The sequence below is a fragment of the Mus musculus genome, chromosome 15, assembly GCF_000001635.26.
Source record: "Mus musculus strain C57BL/6J chromosome 15, GRCm38.p6 C57BL/6J".
Classification (NCBI taxonomy): domain Eukaryota; kingdom Metazoa; phylum Chordata; class Mammalia; order Rodentia; family Muridae; genus Mus; species Mus musculus.
Window position 1 is genome coordinate 77,230,834 of NC_000081.6, and position 21,506 is coordinate 77,252,339.

The following is a 21,506-nucleotide window of genomic DNA, read 5'->3' on the forward strand; positions in this document are numbered from 1 at the left end:
GCTGCAGATTATTGCAAAGATTTAAAAAAAAAGAAAATCTGTGCAAACAGAAGCCAACTGATTGAAAATAAAAAGATAAGTCCAGTATTAAGAACTAGGAGGTCTGCTGGGTGGTGGTGGCACACATCTTTAATCCCAGCACTCAGGAAGCAGAGATAGGTGATTTCTGAGTACAAGCACAGCCTGGTCTACATAGTAGCTAGCTAAGGCTACACAGAGAAATCATGTCTCAAAATGCTCCCCCTCAAAAAAAAAAAAAAAAAAAAGCAAAACAAACAAAAGAACTAGTAGGTACCAAGAAAATGAGGTTAAAAACTCATAGCCTAGAAAAGAAAAGCATCAGAGCGGATGTACTGCTAAGAGATTGTTTCTCCTATAAGAGCCATACTTTAAATAATATGACTATGATACCTTCAGGATTAAGAAATGTACTTAATTCATAATATCTAAAAGCAAATTCATTGGTAAAACAAATTATACTACCTTCAAAAATGTAATTTCAGGAGAAGTTCTTTCAGAGCATACTAATAGAATTAGAAGCATAGACACATACCTGGCCATCCCTTGCTGGGAATCCATGATAACCCGGGGTCAGTGGCTCGTTCTAAGACAAAATAATAATAATAATAATAAAACTTTAAAAGAAAATGTTAAGAATCAAAATCATTCAAACTAATCAAATATGAATTTTGTCTCAAGTTTCCAAAATTTGCCATTTTAAGAATCTACCTTCCTATTTTAAGCTCTCTCCAGCTAAATACTACAATGCCATAAACACAAACACACTACAGACAAATCCTAGTTTCTTTCTCTTTATGCAGGTAAACGGTTTCCCTCTCTGTGTACCTCAAGCTGAGTACTACAGAGACTTGGAAGAGGAAGTGCTAACTTTGTTCCCCCTGGAGTTTGAGCAGACCCAGAGGCTGACACAGAACAGAGTTCCACACATTTCCATGTGTTTCACCCTGTTGAGAAATGCCTTCAACCTGGAGAGTGTCAGTTCCTTTATCAGTCCTGTTAGCCCAGATGCAGTTCCACTTCTGTTCAGGACTCCCTTACCACCCACTCACCAACTGGGTCACAGTGACTCCTCGAACGCATACACATTAGTGTCACTTACATTACTTGCACTGTTCACTTTCCACTTCATCTATTAATTTCTTCCTTTTGGAATTCACATTTAGTGTGTCTCATTTTCATACCAGACAGTTAAATCAAGATCTCTGAGGGCAGAGGTACTGGTCAACAGAAGCTACGCCACTAACTCAGCAGCACAGCGTGCACAGCATGAGTACCTACCTTGGCTGACTGGACCCACCTGATCATCCAGGCAATAGAGATTGGGTACTAAAATTCCAAATTAACATTAAATGGCTAAAGACATGAGAAAGGTAAGCAAACGATGCCCCCGCCTCCCAGGAAACTTGAGGAGATAGTGCACACACAAAGGACAAACAGCACATAATTTCTTTGTAATTTCTAAGAATTCAATGTAGTTACTTAATAGCCTAGTTCTCTTCTGGGCACTTGGATTTTCATTCATACTAAAGAAAAGAGGAATGTTCATTGATGGAGCTTCATGGAAAAAGAATAAAATTTCCACTTAATGGCAGCCACATCAAAGATATAATTACATTCAAAAGCATGGTCATGTATTCACAGAGTCAAAGTTTATACTCCCTCCAAAACAATGAGAAGTAGGGTCAATTTAAGCTTATACAGGACCATTGTCTCTTGTCCATCATACCCCATTCCCTCCCAAGATCTAGCATACTGACTAACACATGGTAGGCACCTAAAAGAATATTTAAGCAAGGGGCTGGAGAGATGGCTCAGCAGTTAAGAGCACTGACTGCTCTTCCAGAGGTCCTGAGTTCAATTCCCAGCAATCACATGGTGGCTCACAACCATCTGTAATGGAACTCAATGCCCTCTCTGGTGTGTCTGAAGACAGCTACAATGTATTCGTATACATAAATTAAATAAATAAATAAATAAATCTTTAAAAAAAAGAATATTTAAGCAAATGAATGGAATTGATCTTACATAAGCTAGTGATCCTAAGTTATTTTCTATACCTATAATTCTTTGGACACTTAAATATTTATAGTCTCCTCAAAAAAAAAAAAAAACCCTCTAGTCAGTATTAGAGATAACTGCCTCAAAAGTTATGGATATCAAAAACAAAAATCTTGGTAAAGGATGAAGACTGAGATTTCCAAGTGAGTGTGACACTAGCCTAAGGCCAGGCACATTTGCTTCTCTGTAAGGGTGAGTTCTCCTTCCTCCACATCCATTTCTTTGTGTATGTGTGCTGCTGGGAAGTAACCCAGGGCCTTACATGTATTAGGTAAGCATTTTACCACTGAGCTACATCCAGCCCATTTACATTTATTTAAATAAAACCTCTGGATTCCAAGAGAGAGTGGGGCAAGGACTAGACATGTGGGTCAATAAAGTATAGCTAAAGGGTGCATGTGTGTGTGTGTGTGTATGTGTGTGTATGTATAAAAGCCTCACAATTATAACTAAATAATGTTTTTAAAGGATGCAAAGAATGTCAAGGGCAGAAAGAATAGCCATTTTAAGAAATGCTGATGAGACAATTGGATAGCCACATGTAGAAAGAGCTAAAGGCCCATGCCATATACTAAGTTAACTCCAGCTAAATTGACCTAAAACTATAAAACTTATGAAGGAAACCTTCAGTACCTCTGGGCAAGCAGTAGTTTCTTCTCGAGGACACCAGAAGCATGGGGGGACAAGAAAGGAGGTCAAACCCTATAACTTTTGTCCTTCAGCGTCGCCCAAAAACAAAGGTAATCTACACAAGGAAGAGCACTCTGGAAATCACACTTGATAAGGGAACAGTGTTCAAAGGATATAAAGCACTCTTACAACTCAGCAGTGGGCGGGGGGCTGGGGACCTTTAAAATGAAATGAGAGTTTGAAACTCTCCAAAAGATATGGAAGATGGCAGGTAAGACAAGTGCCTGCGCAGTGTCATCAGCCCACAATCAAGTGTCTGGGCAGAGCAAATGTTGAGGTTAGAAAAGGAAATGAAGATTCTACACAGCGCTGATGGGATGGAAAGCAGCACAGTTGCCTTACACACTGGGTGGTCCCCCAAGATGTCACAGACAAGGCTAGATGACAGTCAGACGGCTCTGTGGGGAAGAACAGACTGCTCTTGCAGAAGAACCGAGTTTCATTCCCAACACCCAAGTCAGAGGGCTCGAAAGTGCCTGTAACTCCAGCTTTGAGGCATTTGATGCCTGTAGCACCCGTGGGCCCCTGCACTGCACTCACGTGTACATACTCACACAAGTTTGCACACACAATGAAAAATAACACAAAATAAAGTTAAACACACTGCTACTACATGGCCCAGAAATACCACAACAGGGAATATCACCAAGGAAACAAAACACACATGCACTCAAGACAGGCCATCATGTTGAGAACAGCCTAATTTTACAGGGCCCAGAGAGTACAGCAGTGAACAACAGAACCATTAGACACAGGACACTAAATGAGGTTAAACCATGAAGATATCACAGCAAGCAAAAAAGACCAGAGAGAAAATGGCCAGAAACGTCATTGTTCTATTTATAGGAAAAGTCCAACCCTAACAAGTCCATGGTGACAGAAAACAGCTGAGTGGTTTCCGAGGCAAAGGGTAAAAAACGAGCAGTAACCAGCAGTAACCAGCAGCAGGTTCTACTGCAGTGATGAAATGGTTTGAAATTGGGTACTGGTGACAGACGCACAGCTTAGGTGTTATACAAAACCACCTGAAGAGGTGAGATTACTAGTGGAGGAGCACCTCACTCTGTCTCTTCCTTTAAAATAATAGTCAGGGGCTGGCAAGGTGGCTCCGCCCGCCTGTGACCAAACCTGAGGACCCGAAGTCAGTCTCTCAGACCGCATAGGAGGAGGCAAGAACTGACTCTGACCTCCACACATGCACTGTGGCATGTGTCTGTATGTATGTACACACGTACACAAACACATTTTTAAATTTAAAAGGTGTTAAAATAAAAATGACAATTAAAGGCAATGTTGACTCTCTTTCACACTAACAATTACAGGAAAGAAATATACTTAAATTATTTATAAAAATGGAGAGGAGGGGCAAGGCAGGAAGACTAGACAGGAGAGGCCAGAGAACAGGAATCCTGATGTCCACAGGCACCTCACTTGTTCTCAATTCTGTAGATTTACTGCAATGCTATACCCTAACAGTGACGGTGACAAAGAAAGCCCTCAGATCTTGAGCAGTCCAAGCAGCATGACTCAAGGATGGGAAGAAGGAGGAAGAAAAGGAAACAAAGAGGGGGATGACACAGGAATGTGTAAAGGTGTGTCCTGTCTTTGGGAGAAACTGCTGCCCTTGGCTGGCGGAACCTGGTTCAGGGGCCCTGTTTTTCCCACTTTTCAGGTTCTCATCAATCATCCTATTTCACCCTTTAAAACTACAAAGATGTCAACATTTTCTCGGGAGTTATATCTGACTAAGAAAGTAGTCAAAAGACCAAGTGCTTGCTAACAAGGACTTATACCCCCAGACAACAGTCCATATATGCATCCTATGTCCTGACATCCTAGAGACCAACAGTACAAAAAACTGTTTAATTTGAGAGAGACAGAGTGAGAGCAAGCACATGCATGATTCTGGGAGCTCATGTCGTCTAAAACACTAGAAGCAAAGATGGAACAAGACCAACATCTGTTGTACCAGAAGACTAAGGCTACTGGGAACTCTTCTGTGTGTTGGAGAGCTTTGTCTCAGAATGGCCTAAACTAAATGAAGAAGCATGGTTTTCCTTTTCAATTGTACCTTGTACACCCATCTCTAACAATGCATTAGCTTTGCAGTATGTGTTTCCTAGCAACTCGCTCAATTCTGTGTGGGGCTCATTTCCACTTAGTGCACCCTGACACATCCACGCATTCTCAGTGCTGCTCTAGTACAGTATCCTAAATGCCGATGGGTATTTCCACCCTACGTTCTGGGTGAATACTGAAATTCTTCTCCCTTAGACCCCCTGCTTACTAACACACAGCTTGTGGGCATCCTTTTAGAGTTGAGACACCACTTCCCATCCATGAAATCAGCAAAAAAGCAAATGAAACTATTTAACTGTCAAGACTGCACAAACAGGGATCATCATATCTAATGTAGGAACATAGCATACAGGGACCACTGACAAGCAATGGGGCAAAAATACCTAGTACACACTCCACCTTAGAACTCTCCATTCTCTCTACTCTAGAGACTCACCAGTACACGTGCTCAGGAAGCACGTGGGCAGATTGTCCGTGTTGTCAGTCACAGAGAAAACTTCCTAGGAGGAGCTTCCGTTTCCCTCACAATGGGGAAATGTTATCATTTATATAGCTTCAACATCCTGTGTGCCAGTTTAAAAATAAAGAGAACTCTCTAAGAACTATCTAAGCTCATATAACTCGGCTTGCATGGCATGCACTTTAGACACTGAAGATATCTTGCTGGCTCGGTGTTGAGTTTTTAATCAGTGTTTAAACAGAGGAGGAAGCAAATACCACAGCACCAAACATGAGTCTAAGTTCCACGTGCTAATCCATGCAAACTGAATCACAACAAATACCTAAGCAGCCATCAGTTATTACTCTGGTTCCAAATCACAGGGTTCAAAGTACTCAAAGACAGGATGAAGGTTTCTAAGGAGTACAGTCTAGTAGGTCCAGCCTGCTCCCAGCTTAAGGTTCAATTGCTAACTGGTAACCTAAGGGTTCTTGCTATGCAAGACACAATCCACTGCACTTCCTGATCTGCACAGAGGATGATAGCTCTGTTAGATTCACCTACACTCTCCTCCTACCTTGCTGGGTGTGATGGTTTGTATATGCTCGTTCCAGGGAGTAGCACTATTAGGTGTGGCCCTGTTGGATTCGGTATGTCACGGTGGGTGTGATAAGACCCTTATCCTAGCTGCCTGGAAGCCAGTATTCTAGCAACCTTCAGATGAAGATGTAGAACTCTCAGTTCCTCCTGCACCAATGCTGCCTGGATGCTGTCATGCTCCTGTCTTGATAATACTGGACTGAACCTCTGAACCTGTAAGCCAGCTCCAATTTCCACGGCAGTTGTAGCATCCATCTTACATTCCTATCTGCAATGATACACAAGGATTTCAACTTCTCCCCCATCCTCACAAACACCTGCTTATCTTGTCTCTTTTTTTCCTTTAGTAACAGCTATCCTGTGAGTAGAAGTGGTTTCTATTGATAGCTTTAACCTTCTTTTTCTTATGATAGTGAACTAAGCATTCTTTCAGTTCTTACTGGTCATTAATAAATGTTTTAGAACTATCTTGACAGTCTATTAAAATATTTTGCTCAATTGAGCTGTGGAAGATTATTACTCTGCTCTTCGGTTCAGTTGCTGGCTTGTGTTTTAGATATCAATCACTTAGTAGATACATGATTTGCACATTTTTTCCTATTACTGAGTTGCACTTCATTCTGATACTAGTGTCCTTTGCTGCATAAACTGCTGTTTAACTCTTCTCTGGGTTTTGGTTTTGCCTTTTTGGATAGGACCTTGCTATGTAGCCCTGGCTGACCTTAAACTCTGAGCAATTCTGCTTCAGCTTCCCAAGTACTGACAAGGCAGGCATGAGATGCCACATCCATCTAAAGATTTTAATTTTCATAAGGTCAAACACTGGTTTCTTTCTTCTGTATTCTGTGCTTTTAGTGTTATGCCCAAGAGTCCATAGCTAACCCTGGGGGCATGAAGACTCACCCTAGATGTTCTCTGATCATTCTAAGATTTCACCTCTTGCCTCCACCCTGAGCAGAGCTTTGGACACCACATGAGGATCCAACTTCTTTGCATTTTTTAAAGGTCCCTTGGATCTCCATCTATTACCATCTTCTTCAGTTCTAAGAATATGAAATTACATACTCATTCTATTTATCTATATAGATTTCTATCTCCAAACTGTCTTTTCTTCTGGGCCCTTTATTTCTGCTTTGCTAGCATTCATGATGTCAGTAGAGGGCACAGCAGAGACACCATAGGAGGAAAAGTCCTTGCTTCCAAGTCCTAGCCTCTCTTATACGAAAAGCAGTTTCCCTTCCATCCAGCCCCTGCACAGCAGACAACAGCTGGAAGCATCCCCAGAGCCCTTTACAGCTGATACACAGGCAAAGAGTAAATCTCCAGCATCCTGAAGAGTGAACTTCTGATAATTTGGCATGAGAGTTCATTCTCTGCCATCTAGAATTATAGCCATGCCTCTCTAACACAGTCCAGATCTGGTCTGGAGGGTGAAAAGCATGGGAACCAGCTCTTAGGTATCCTACTTAATGAGTAGGTGCTAGTATAAAAATGACACTATCTTGTTTGGCCTCAGTGGGAGAGGATGTGCCTAGTCCCAAAACAACTTGATGTGAAGGGGTGGAGGGTTGAATAGGGGAGTGGGGTTGGGGGGCTGACACTCAGAGGGGGGTTCCCCTTCTAAGGAGAATGAGGGGAGGACTTACATGAGGTTGTACTGGGAGAAGAGGAAGAGCTGATATCAGGTTATAAAGTGAATAAGTAAATTTAATTTAAAAAGTTACACTATGTTTTATCACATATCAATCATATTGGTATATTACATCTACTTTTATGTATCCCATTGTTTAGATTTTATCTGAATTAACATATGGCAATCCTGCATTGCATTTATCAAATTTCTTATCCAAATTCTAGCAGTCTCTCTCCTGAACAGGCCCGGACTGATACAAGCAAAATAAGGTGAAACATTAAAAGCTGCTTACTAGTACAGAATAAATGTATTTAATGTCTTAACATATTACCTCACTAAAGTCCTGATATGTCATTCTATAGTAAGAAACAGACTCAGAAAAACCATGTAATTTCCTTACAGTATTACAAATCCAAGTCCATTTAATGCTCCAATTTTTGCTGGTTATCTACTGTTATTTATGTTTCTTCACAGAGCCTAGAAACACATCTATGCACAGAAGAACATAGCAAGTCCTACTACTACCCTTTGAATGAGCCTGGAGTCTAGGAACTTAGATCTGGGCAGGGTTCTTTTTCAGAACCAGTCATAGTGGCTCCTATCAGTTGATGCTTGCTTTCCTACTGAGAGTCTGAAATTTGGGATCAGGGTACCCCCTATGTGAACAGCCCCCTCCCAGCCCCCATCCAATTGTGATTCCCCAGCAGACAGCACTGTCACAACTCACTGTGACAAATTCTGTCCTCGGCAACTCCACTGAAAAACAGAGCCTGGTCTTCCTTAGACCTGGGGCTTCTTGCGTCCTCTTCTTCAGCTGTGCCACTCAATTCATTTTGTCTTACAAAGCTGCAGCATTACTGTATGCAGTGCTGTAGGCCTGAGATAGCCTGGGAGGCCCCAGAACAAGCCCCTGGCATCTACTCACTTTGTTAAACTGAGTAGACAGAGAAATAGGTCCTTTGCCCTCAAGAAACTTCACCGGCTATTTAAATTCCCCTTCCTTCACTTCTCTAGTCTTCACTCCTTAATCTATGCAGCACTTAAGTGGATTAGATATATTTCCGAGCTAAATTTCATTCTTAGTGCTGAAGTGATGGTAAATAAATATTTAATAAGTCCAGACAAAAACCTGAGATACAGAGCTCTAATAAACTCAAAAGAACACACACACAGTTTTCTACCTTCCTCATCTTAGTTCTTCATTAATAATAAATTTATAAACCCTTGAGCATTCCTGGTGGGGATGTAAAAGATCAGCTGTTATGGAAGACAACTTGCCAGGTCCTTGGGAAGTTAAATGAAGAGCTGCCATATGGCCTAGCCATTTCACTCCCAGGCACGTAAATCAAACATACACCAGGTACTCAAACAAAGTGTAGATGCAGCACTCCCCAGTTCCATTGTCAACTGTAGCCTGAACATCAGTACACGCAGGTAAAGAGTGACTTATGTAAACAAAGGATTGCTATTTGGCTATTGAAAGATGTTTGCAAAGCTGGCCCGTAGTACCTTATAGCAACTTATCAATACACTGCACCAACGGAGAAAGCCAGTCACACAATGACAGAAAGAATGGAGAACAGTCAAACACCTAGAAATGGAAAATGGGCTGGTGGCTGCTAACAGGAAATAAAGGGTCAGATCTCTACTGGGGTCATGAAAAATGCTTGAATAGTATGGAGGCCCTGACAATGTACTATATGCCACCAAAATTTTCATTTTAAGAAGTTAATCTTGGGGCTGGAGAGATGGCTCATCAGTTAGGAGCACTGGTTGCTCATCCAGAGAATGTAGCTTTGATTCCCATCACCCACACAGCAACTCACTTCTGTAATTCTAGCTACAAGGGATCTAAGAACCTCTTCTGGCCTCCACAGGCACTGCCTGTACATGGTGTACAGACTTACACAAAGGCAAAATGCCCACTTACACTTACATAGGAAAGCCAAAGCAGGTTTAAGATGCCTTTCCTGTGGTTATAGAGCTGAGAAGAGGGAGGACTTGCTGCTGTGGAACGTCTTACTGGAAACTGTCTGGGGGACAGGTAACACTAAGCTATGCTCCCAACTCCCAGATCCTTAACTTCAGCATCTGTGGGCTCATCTGACCAGACAGAAAACACTCAGGAAGCAGTTGGGAGAACTGTCTGTATTGAACACAGACATACATCTTTCTTGTCAATACTCCCTAAACAATACAGGATAATATTTGCACAGCACTGATACTGTGTTTGTAAATTAATAGAGATTATTTAAAGTATATAGGTATATGTGCATGTGTGACATTAAAAAAAACATTTTATATGAGATATGTGAGCCAATCTGAGTGTCTAAGTGCATCCTGAAACTAATCCCTGCAGACACTGATGAACAACGATATTCCTTCCCTTTGGCTGATAACGAAAATCCAAGTTCTGACTGGCTGAGGCTAAAGGACATGCCCTAGGGCTCATGGGCAGTCAATAACAAAGTGGCCTGGAACACAAGTTTTCTAGCTACAGATCTGGGGTTCTTTTATCTGAAACTTTGAACTCCCTAAGAAGATGAAATTTGTTTTGCGAAATAATTGATAATCATCTGCATCTGGATTTGAATGGAATAGCAGACGTGATTACAATACTTATTATGACTAAATATGCCAACTGATACCCATCAACAAATTAGTGTGTTGTTGTGATACTCAATTCAGACTGATATTTCACTGAGCCCAAGGCTTCACAAGCTTTGGCACTTGGAAAAAAAAAAAAAGATGCCAGGCCAGGGGGCATGCATCTTTAATCCCAGCACTCTGGAGGCAGAGGCAGCTGGATTTCTGTGAGTTCAAGGCCACCTGGTCTATCAGGCAAGTCCAGGACAGCCAGGACTGGTTACACTGAGAAACCCAGTCTCAAAGAAACAAACAAAGATACTTCTTAATTAGTTTCTGAGTGCAAATGAAATATCCAAAACGATCATTCTGTAATATTCATACTGTCTCTATGAGACAGGCTAACATGTTCAATATCATACTATATTTAAATTAATAAGTGTACCCAAAAGTCAATATGGACAAAACAGTAGGGTTTCTACTTTTTTTTGGGGGGGGGGGTCCCATATTGACTGTTTGAATTTAGCTTTTATTGTTATCTTCTTTTTTTTTTTCTTTTGGTTTTTTCCCAGACAGGGTTTCTCTGTGTAGCCCTGACTGTCCTGGAATTCACTTTGTAGACCAGGCTGGCCTCGACCTCAGAAATCTGCCTGCCTCTGCCTCCCAAGTGCTGGGATTAAAGGCATGCGCCACCACACCTAGCTTCTATAGCTATCTCTTGACTCACACTGCTATTCAACATGTCGGACCAGCTCTATTGCTTACTGGCATGGAGACTGACAGCAACCCTTCTAGGCATCTGTTTTCTGAGCTGTAACATGTATGTAATTATTCCTGTACTGTACACAGATGTTAAGATTCAGCATAATGCAGAGAAGCACCTGCAGGTCAACCTACTTTACAGAGAAAAGCCTAGCCATTGGTACGTTGAGCTTTGCCCTCCCAATCGCAGCGCCCTTCCTCTCCAGTCCCTAAGATCTGTGTGACTAAGGACAAAGCCTTTCTTATTCCCCACGACAGTGTCACTCACTCCCAGTGCCAAAGCCCTGCTGTCTCTCTTGGGGTCCCTAGAGTGACTCCCCAAACTTCCCCTCACTGTGGTGACTCCCTGTTCAGGAAGAAGACAGGACTCACTGCTGATAATTCAATGGTCAGCAGATAACTGCCATGCTAAATTGTATTTTGTATATGAGTGTTTTGCTTGAATATATGTAAATGTATTACATAGGCATGCCTGGTGTCCATGGAAGCTAAAAGCAGCAGCAGCTAGAACCCCTAGACCTGGAATTAAGGATGGGAAATTATACACCTCCAAATAGATGCTAAGAATTAAACCCAGGTCCTCTCTGAGAGTAGTAAGTACTCTTAGCTGCTGAGCCATCTTTCCATCCCAGCACACTAATTCTTGCATGGGACCAGTCAAGGAAACCTCAAACAACCACCTAAGAATTTGATTTGGGCAAGTGGAGGTGGGGGTGTGTATACCCGATTTCCTCATTCACAAATTACAGTCAAGTTTCCCCAATTTGGGGAATTTGCAGGGGTCAGCACATCCAAAATGCAATGGATAAACATCTTCATGATCATGGTACCTTCCCTGACAGACAATCCTTTTTCTTCCAAGATTAAGATCTAAAAACAAACAAACAAACTTCTTTTTCTTAAACTTGTGATCAACTATCAGGAATTCATAGAGCTGTCTCATCAGCTCTCCTCTTCAAACACTTGAACCCTGTGTCCATTCAACTATTCAGCTCCTGCAGCTCCTTCTCGTACAGCCCTTCTTGGGAAGAATAAATACTTGATGGAAGGTATTTTGAAGGGAAAATCTATTTGTAGTTTTCTGTGTATATAATTAAAACACTTGAGATAGCTAAGGGGCAGGTTAAGTAGCAAGGAACCTAAAGAGATGAGATATTGAGACTCAAGAAGGGGCCCTTCTGAGAAACAGGACTCCTAAACATATCTACCAATAAAAGGCTGAAGAAGAGATGAAAGGGAAAGGCCATAACTTTTACATACAGCATAAGGTGCGATACAGTTCATGTATGTTAGGTCATAATTAGGTATCATGTCCACTATCAAATGAGGACACTGAATCTCAGAAAGATTAACTGAGCCAACAAACAGCTACTTATGGTTGAACCACAGCCACAACTGTAAATGTTCTATCACATGTTAAACACGGCCTTAGTGCAGAAGAGCCTTGTTCTCTACACACTGGCAAGAACAGGATGTTCTGGATACTGGCTTAGCAAACTGATTCTCTTCTGGCAGTGGAGAAAACCAGTTATTACCAATGGTACCTCTTACACTTTAATGTAAAGACAGGTCAGGCTCTGGAAATCAGATCTGAGCTGAGTGTCACCTGCAACTATTATATCTCCTAGGTGATAAAGCTTAGGTCCCTGGTCCTAAATAATTTACTCTTAGTGGTTCTCAATACTACATGATAATTGGGCAAGCATTTAAAAACTATTGAGTTCTGGGCCCCTTGCTAGTGGGCCCCCTGTTATGTAGAAAAGGTCCCAGATTGATTCTAATACCAAACTGGGACCACCAGGCTATACTATCCCAGGTAACATCTTCCTCAAAGTTCTTCAAGAAATACCTTTCTTGTTTGGTGTATGAGTTTGCCGTGTGTGAATGCATATATGTAGTAGATACAAGTTAGCTAGTGCATGTGGAAGACTGAAGCTGATGGAGTTGTCTTCCTCAATCTCTACATGTTTTTTAAAGCAGGGTCTCTTGCTGAACCCAGAGTTCACAAACTGTGGCCAGTGAAGACAGCCAGCTTGCTGTGGGGATCTTTTCTCAGCCTCCTATGCTGGGAACACAGGCAGCCACAGTTGCTTTTACATGGTGCTAAGGGTCCAATTCCAGTACTCACCTGCACAGCCAACACTTTTATCTTTTATCTGAGAAGCTATCTTCTCAGTTCTTATTTGGTCTTAATATTTTTCAAGCAACATTTTATTTGTTTAGTTAGTTGGGGGAGGGGAGGCATGCCACAGCATGCATATGGAGGTCAGAGGACAGATTGTGGAAGTCAGTCTGCTCCTCCCACCGCGTAGGTTACAGAGATCAAACTCTGGTCATCGGGCTTGACAGCCTTACCACTGATCCATCTCACTGACCCATTTTGGTTTATGATATAAGACCTCTGAATGTAGCCCAAACTGTCCTTGAACTCATAACTTTCCTGCCTTAGCTTCCCCTGTGCTTCCATTCTATGAATGTCCTTTCATACCAGCATATGCATTCTTATTAATGATCAGTCAGAAAGCACAGAGAACAGAGTGTGGAAATGCTTTCCATATTGGCTTGCTTAATCCTCTAGTTGCACTTTGAAGCTGGCTCTTACACCACAGCTTAGTTATATATGAGGAAAACAGTGCCGCAAGAAACAGTCACTTGTCCAAGGTCAGCTAGAGTCAGGGTCAGACTTGAGCCAATCTGTTCCCAGCATCTCCAGGTTCTCATACAAACCACCAAACCCTGCAATGGCCAGTGGCACATTTGAACAAATAAACCCAAGTGGGTCACCTCAGAGATGTCACCCAGAGAAAGCTAATGCTCTTATTCTCACATGCTACCATCATTTAGAACATCACCGCTGAACTACAGCATACAGCAGTTCTTGTTCAGAAAACAAAAATGCCTTCAGAACCAACACGTACTTGAAATAGCTTTAACTGGGATAAAAGCTAGTTTTAGGTAAGCATGGATTCGATTTTAATACAATGAGATCACAAAGAGCCAATTCTGACTACGTTGTGGGGTGGGCAGGTAGGGGGGGTGGAAAATCCAGAGTTAGATATGGAAAATGTTTTCCTCCTCACTGATCTCTGAAGCTGACTCAAACCAGAGTTCTTTATGTCTTGCGCAATGCTCCATCATCGCCAGAGCCTAGGTGACTGTTTGAAGGACAGCCTTCATCCAGGTGCACAGATTCAGTTACATTTCTTCCTTTTAAAAATCACCCTTTTAATCACATGTAGACAAATACATTTGTCCTTGACTAGCAATATAAACATGCAAGTGCTCACAACCGTCTTGAAGCATAGTTTTCCTCTCCATTGAAAGCAATGCTTTGATTCATAATTTTTAATTCAGAATTTATTTACCCTCATGCATAGAAAAATAAGTGCCATAATCAGGCATTAACGAATCATTTACTTGCATGTAACACCATAAAAGGAATTGTGCAATGGTAACTAACAACATATCTAAAATACCCTCACATACAAGGGATAAAGGCATACACAAATACTATAGGGATTTAGCTATAAAAAGATACTACATTTTTATATCTGATGAGCTCCTTTGTGGAAGAAATAGGTCCTTTTTCAACAAAGAAAATAGTCTGCTAATTCGGAAATGATTTACACAATTTTTCCTCAAAATCAGACATTAATGCAGCTCAGCACAATTCCAGACAACCAACCTCTCCGCTTCAACTGGACTCCTCACACCTTACTGAGGCCACTGCTCCCCTCTTCAAACTCCCACTCCACCCCCACCCCACACACACCCAACGCCCCACCAACCTCGCAGGGGTTCCTGGGCTGGTCCATGGAATCTGATGACATCACTCTCTCTTCCTTCCTGGAATTCTAAACCCTGCTGCTCTCCCCTTGCACACAGCTACCATCTCCATGGCAACCTCACCTCCTCCTGCTTCCCTATTGGCTTCATGGAGCAGGATACACAAAAAGGTTTTCCGTTCTGCCCCCACTGCCTGCCGCAAAAATGATGCTTTCAACAGGAACCTGAGCTAAATTTAGCTACTTGCGATTCTAGTCTTATGACTAAGAAACCATAGAAATATACTCATTCCTATATTCCATCCCTCCTAAACCACACCCCAAAGTGTTTGTTTCTTCTTCTCTCCGACCCCTAACTCAAACACAAGCAGCAGTAAGTGCCGAGTCTTAAAATCAACTGAATCGCCTGCCCCAGAAACAGGACTAGAACAGAGAACATTCCCCATTCACCTCCCCATCAGGAAAGGGAAAAAAAACACATGCAAAACATGCTTGGGGCATTCCATGTGGGAACATCAGCCTCTGCTACCTCCTTCTACCCTGATCCAAGGAGAGAAAACCCATGCTTATAGTATCTGTCCTCTGATGGAACTTTCTCCATCACAGGAGGAAGGAGTGGATAGGTGAGGTAGAAAGTCCATTCACTACAAACTCTGCATCCAAGTGCTTGCCTCATGGACTGACCTACTATGGAAACTGGAGCAGTTCCCACACCTGTCATCACATAGGGACGCTCTCAGAACTGCTGACAAAAGGAGTAAGAAGGAGCAGGTCCCTGAGCCAGAGGACAGAGCAATGAGTGCAGTAGCACGAGGATCAGCAAAGTGCCTGCAGAAATAACGTCCAAAACTACCACAGAAGACCATGCACTTACAGAATACCACTTTACAACCATAGACATGCATAAAATACAATCTATAGTCTCTCGAACCCTTCAAAGCTCTCCACTTCTGGAGACGCCTACATGTCAGAGTGAGCTGGTCTGTGCCTAAGGCTCACTGGAGCTGATCCTTCCTTCAGCCACGTTCTAACTCTAAAGTGACACCCACTCGCCTCCCTAAACAACAGGTAAATATAAACCAAGGCTTTGCTTCTCAACCCAGCTGTCCACTTCCCGCCTAGGAAGAAATTCTTTAAGAAAGAACCTACTTGATTGATTCGGTAGTTACTGTATCCTGCATGATTCTGAAACACAAAGCATAAGCTGTAACTAAACTGGAAAGGCACCAAGCAGCTCAAGGCCTTCTATCAGAAAAGGGGGTAGGTAAAAATAAGGCACACCCAGGAAATTTGTGGGTTTGATGTATGGCAGAAACAGCACCAAGGCACCTGTTTTCCAGGGGTTAAAAAAATAAAGAAAAAAGAAAAAACATGAAAATGGCATAATTCTGCACAGCAAAGGATAGTATTCCCAAACTAATACAAGCAGCATCCAGAATGTGCTTCAAAAGCAGGGTGAAAGCTGCTGATGGGTGCAATATACACTAATAAACCATCCAGGTCTCGGCCCAGCAGTGAGGCACAGATGATTAGCTTGCCTCATGGAGGGAGATGCTCTCACCACTCTCACACACATTGCTATTGAGGTGGCTCTGTAGGCTGTGATGAGCACAACTCTTAACACTCACAGATGGTCACCTTATTATCTATGGGAAGACCCAAGTGGTCTCTGAGACTGCCCATCGTATCCATTACTGAACCCTTTACTATAAAAGTGTTTAAAATAAGGAAAAAAAAAAAACAACAATAGTGAGGTGTATATATCATACCTCCACTCTGCAAATGAAAAACAAAATTCAAAATGTCAATGTGTCTAGTATGTACTTCAGGTCTGTCTGAACTCCAGAGGCTATGCAGTTTTTCTGCTCCCTTTCACACACAGTCATCATTGTAAAGAAATGCCTGAGTTGTTATTCTGTGTCTATGTTCTCTTATACCAATTATATCAATAAAACATATGTTGTTGGATATCAAAGTCAATGTTAAACTTCTGATGTATTAATAACCACAGTTAACTGTAAGTGGGCATGCAATACTTACTAATTTATTATCCTAATCCTATTATTCTAAACTTCTGAACAAATGGCAACAATTCCACTCGGATCTTTTACAATTTAGATTAGCTTGCGAAATTGCATACTGAAGTGAAATGACAAAACTTCAGATAATGTTCTAAAATTTAATTTTCTTAGATTTGAGATTTAAAAAAAAAATGTATCAATCTTAATGCCTACAACTGACCTAGTCTCAGTGTCACCAAACTGCCTGTGTAGTGTCATTTGCCCGTTCTGTCTGGTGGGGAGCAGCCTTGAATGTGGTTTTGGTGCTTGAAATGGAGCCCAGGGCCTAACACATGCTAAATATGAGCAGCTCGCCATGGACTGAGCTACGCTCCGGCCCCTCACCCATCAGCATTAAACCAGAAACTCTAATGTAGTCAGGTTCCATATTAAATTTATAATCTCCTCATTCTACATACACAATCAAAGCATTTCTTCAGGGATTCCACTAAAATTAAATCAGATGATTAGAGGACCATGCTAAAGAGGCCAAGATCACATGTCTGACTTGCGGGATCTAGTCGGCATAACTCTATCCTACTGCCACACACAATTAATGATAAACACATAATGATAAACACTTTTTTACCAAAAAGTAATGTAACCTAGTACATTCTCTGGAAGCAAATTCAAAGCATGCGTCTTACGATACTACATAATATCATCAGCTTTTATCCTTTAGAAAACAGATACTGACTTTCAATATTCATTAAACATTATAAGCAAGTCACAAGCCTCAAGAGAAAAGAAAAAAGCTTTAGGCAAATAAACACACCAATGCCCGACACGCCTGACACGCCAACAGCGAGAGTACACAACTTACAGGGGGAATAAACACGATGGCTAGCACCAGAGGGTGCATGAAGCATGGACCAGCAGGACTCCTTTAGGGAAAGAATGAAGATAAGGCGTTCTAGGGACGGAGAACAGAGAAGGAGGGGAGCAAAGCAGCACAGCAGACATGGAGAACTTCTGGGGACATTGTAAGAGGCCAGGCTGAAAGCTGAGAGACATGACCTATTAACAGAAGGCACAGCAACCTCTCTCAACCTTCCACAGCAGATTGGGTTTGCCTAGAATGTCTTTTTCTGTTAGACCTCCAAAAGGTAATAGATCAAAATATTTTAATATCAAATGGATAGTTCTTAGTTTTTAAATTTTCTATGGTGAAAGTAAAGGTCAAAATAAAGTCCCTAGTAGCTAAGAACACTCATGAAAAGTGTTCCATCCAGAGAACAAGTCCAAATTCTGGCAATGACAGTGAACATTTTCTTACTGTTCTCATAGAAACAGGAGTTTGTTTTATCATGTCTCTTTTCCTACATCTCTTTAAAAAGATTAGTAGCACATTGAATATTTGACAAGGAAATTATAATTTTAAAAAGTCCCTTCATTCGCATGCAGTACTCTTAGCTCATAAATATATGTGCATACACACATCCTACCAGCTGAGTGGGCAACATATAGGTCATCTGAGGGACCAGCTATCTATCAGCTGCAGCAATCAAAAGATGAATTATGTAAACTCTTTGCTAATTATTTATAAACATATATATTCAAAACTCCCATGTATACAATGTAATACATTCTCACAAAGTAAACCCACCCCAGGAGAAATGCAGTACAAGACGGAGAGAAAGGGCACAGTATTGCACCCTAGAAGCCCGTCCTGTGCCTCTGCAAAGTCACTCTCAGCTGCTCACTACCAATAGCAGACACCACAGATTGACTGTGCTAGGATCTGTATATAAATGATCATATGCCGTGCTCCCTTCTGTACTGGCTTTCTCTGTGAAGCACTGTACTCAATAACACTTACACATGTTAAATATCCTATTTACAAATAAAGCACAACATACTGGAAGGCGCTTCGGAATGGCCAAAAACACCCCTATTGTTTCCAGCTTGGGCTATGTACAAGCTTTTCTTTTCTTGTGATTATGACCAAATACCTAACAAGAATAAATTTAAACAAGAAGGCGTTTGTTGTGGCTCAGTTTAAGAGTAGGGTCCATCATGACAAGGGACGTGTGGTGGCTGGATACTGTTCATATCTGGGTAGATCAGGTAGCAGAGAAGGAAGACTAGTACTCAGCTGGCTTTCTCATTTTGTCTTTTTAAATTCAGTCTAGACCCTGAGCACGGGTTGGTATTGGCCACATCCAGGGTGGGTCTCCTTCCTCAAAGGACAAGCAATACCACGAGATGTGTCTCTAGGTAATTCCAAATCCAGCCAAGTTGGTGGTAACGAAGACTCAATATCACAAGTTTTACCCAAAAGTGCTACAGTGTACATCCTTATACACTCTCTTGGTGATCATATGTACACACTCCATGTCTCTCCTGCTGCAAGCAGTGGGAAGCTTTGGGAGATACCACCAACTACTAGTCAAAGCTACGCTACACTTCCCCCAGCCCTGAATGAGGGCTCAGGGAGCTGAATGTCTGCCTTCCTCAGTCAGGCAGGCAGGAGGCAGGGTAACAGAGTCCCACTGTGGCCATCTGCTTTACCTTGAAGAGTAATCATGTAGCCATTTTTTAAACAGCTGACCCAGAGACGCTAAGTAACAAGGAGGGCTAACAGGGGATACATCAATCTCCCTGGAAAGGGGAAACAGAATAGACATTGCAGGTAGACAGGGTTGGAGTGGGGACCAGAACAGGAAGGATCAGGTAGGGGAGGATAGAGGGAGAAGACATTGAGAGACTACTGGAATTGGGGGGACATCTTGGGGATGAACTAAAAATCTAATACAATGGAAACTCCCAGGAATCTATAAGGGTGACCCTAGCTAACACTTCTAGCAATGGAGGATACAGAGCCTGAACTGGCTATCTTCTGCAACCAGACAAGACTTCCAATGGAGAGATTGGGACACCAACCCAGCCACAAAACCTTTGACCTACAATTCGTCCTGCCTACAAGATGTGCTGGGATAAAGGTGGTATAAAAATTGTGGGAGTGGCAACCAATGGTCCAGCTTGAGACCCATGCCATATGAGGGAGCCCACCTCTGACACTGCCTGGAATGCCAGGATCCAGAGGCTGGATAGCCCAGAGATCTAAGATAAAACCAAACACTGTTTTGTTTTGTTTTGTTTTGTTTTGTTTAAAAAAAAAAAAAAGCAATGAACTGATTCCTAATGATATTCTGCTCTACTCATAGACTGGTGCCTAGCCCAATAGTCATCAGAAAGGCTTCACCCAGCAACTGATGGAAACAGATGCAGCGGAGACCCACAGCCAAACATTAGGCAGAGCTCAGAAATTCTGCGGAAGAAGGGGAAGAATGATTGTAAAAGCCAGAGTGGTCAAGGATGCAAGAAAGCCCAGAGTCAACTAACCTGAGCTCACAGGGCCTCAGAGAGACTGAACTGCCAACCTAGGAGCCTAGATGGGGCTGACCTAGGCCCTCTGCACATACGTTGTTACAGTTGTGTTCCTTGGTCTTCTTGTGAGACTCCAAACAGTGGGGGTAGGGGCTGTCCCTGACTCTTTCATCTGCTTTTGGGACCCTTTCCTCATACTGGGTTGCCTTGTCCAGCCTTACTATGAGGGGAGGTGCCTAGATTTGCTGCACATTGATATGCCATGATTGGTTGGTATCCATGAGAGGCCTGCCCTTTTCTGAAGAGAAGGAGGGGTTGGAGGGAAGGACAAACTGGGAGCAAAGAAGGGAGAGAAAATTGTGGTCAGGGTGTAATATATGAGAGAATACATAAAGAAAATAAATAAGATTCCTAGGCATATTATATATCAAATATGTATACATAAAATACATAAATGAAGTTTCTTCTACCATGTAGGTCAAACAGTTTGAACTTTATCCAGGACCTGGGGGGGGGGGGGAGTCATCTGCCACAAGACAGTGTAGCTAAAGGTCTCTCCACTAGGAGTACCATGCAGCTTGGGCTTCTAGCCTCCGAAACTTTATCCATTTCTAATCCGAAATGCTTCATTACAGGAACAAAAACAAGTTAACAGCATGTCTCAAACATTAGTTGCGTTGAGCAGGATTCTGACATCAGAGCCCAAAATAATTAATAATCCTCCACCATCCTCAGCTCTGAGCAATGTCTACTTCAACAAAGAGCAAGAGGGGAAAGTCACTACTTTATTACTGCAACTGTCTCTTCAATTCACGTGTCTAAAATCCACATCATTTAACACTTTTCTTAAATGTGTAAGAAAGATCTTTAAGGGGGAAGTTATGAGTTCAGTGTTTTCTAAAACACTGAAAATAATAGACTAAAAATAACAGACTCCACAAATTATGCAATGTTTTCCACAATGTAAAAAACAAAACAAACAAACTAACCAGGTCATTCTAGCCAAAGAGTGGAGACGGGAAACTGTGTGTGCACAATGTTGCCACACACCCAGCAAGTCTAATCCTCTTCCCAAACGCCTTCTAGTCCTCCGGCCCAGAACTGCTGATCTCTTTTTGGTTTCCCCCAGTAAGAGGACTGGTAAACTAGAGATTCTACACACACAAACACAATCTCTTGGGCACATGTGTGAGCCCTTTTCATAAAACAAAAATTTACAGATCAATTCAAGATGGAACGTTAGAGGGGCTAAATAGAAGAACAGTATTAAACTAGTTCTGTTAGATGAGTAGAGTTTGTAGAGCAAACAGTTACTGAATCCTCTTTCTCCCCCATTTATGATATGACTCAAAATAGAATTTGTGCTCTTCTAAAACATATGCAACATGGGGAAGAACAAGTCTGCTAATTTCAGAGGCTACGATGAGCAAGATGCTTCCCAACTGGCTTCTAGGCTGTAAGCT

General features: G+C 42.0%; 1 protein-coding gene and 1 pseudogene across 31 annotated transcripts in view; both read right to left on the reverse strand.

The window, feature by feature from the left end:
* Rbfox2 (RNA binding protein, fox-1 homolog (C. elegans) 2) overlaps positions 1-21,506 on the reverse strand; it is a 229,445-nt gene that overhangs the window by 151,844 nt on the left and 56,095 nt on the right. For 16 of the 31 annotated variants that reach the window (XR_003951446.1, XR_001781584.2, XR_384057.3 and 13 more), the window contains exon 2: positions 554-604. The exons of 5 other annotated variants lie outside the window; for them this stretch is intronic. Coding sequence is in view for 23 of the 26 variants with exons in the window: in XM_006521587.3 (XP_006521650.1) it covers positions 554-604 (51 nt within the window). In the remaining 3 variants the exon portion in view is untranslated. Of the gene's footprint in view, positions 1-553; positions 605-14,656; positions 15,136-21,506 lie in introns of those variants that run through there. 10 more of the 31 variants (NM_001358770.1, NM_001358772.1, XM_030248841.1 and 7 more) reach the window with 8 other exon arrangements.
* Positions 11,573-11,718, reverse strand: Gm24056 (annotated as a pseudogene).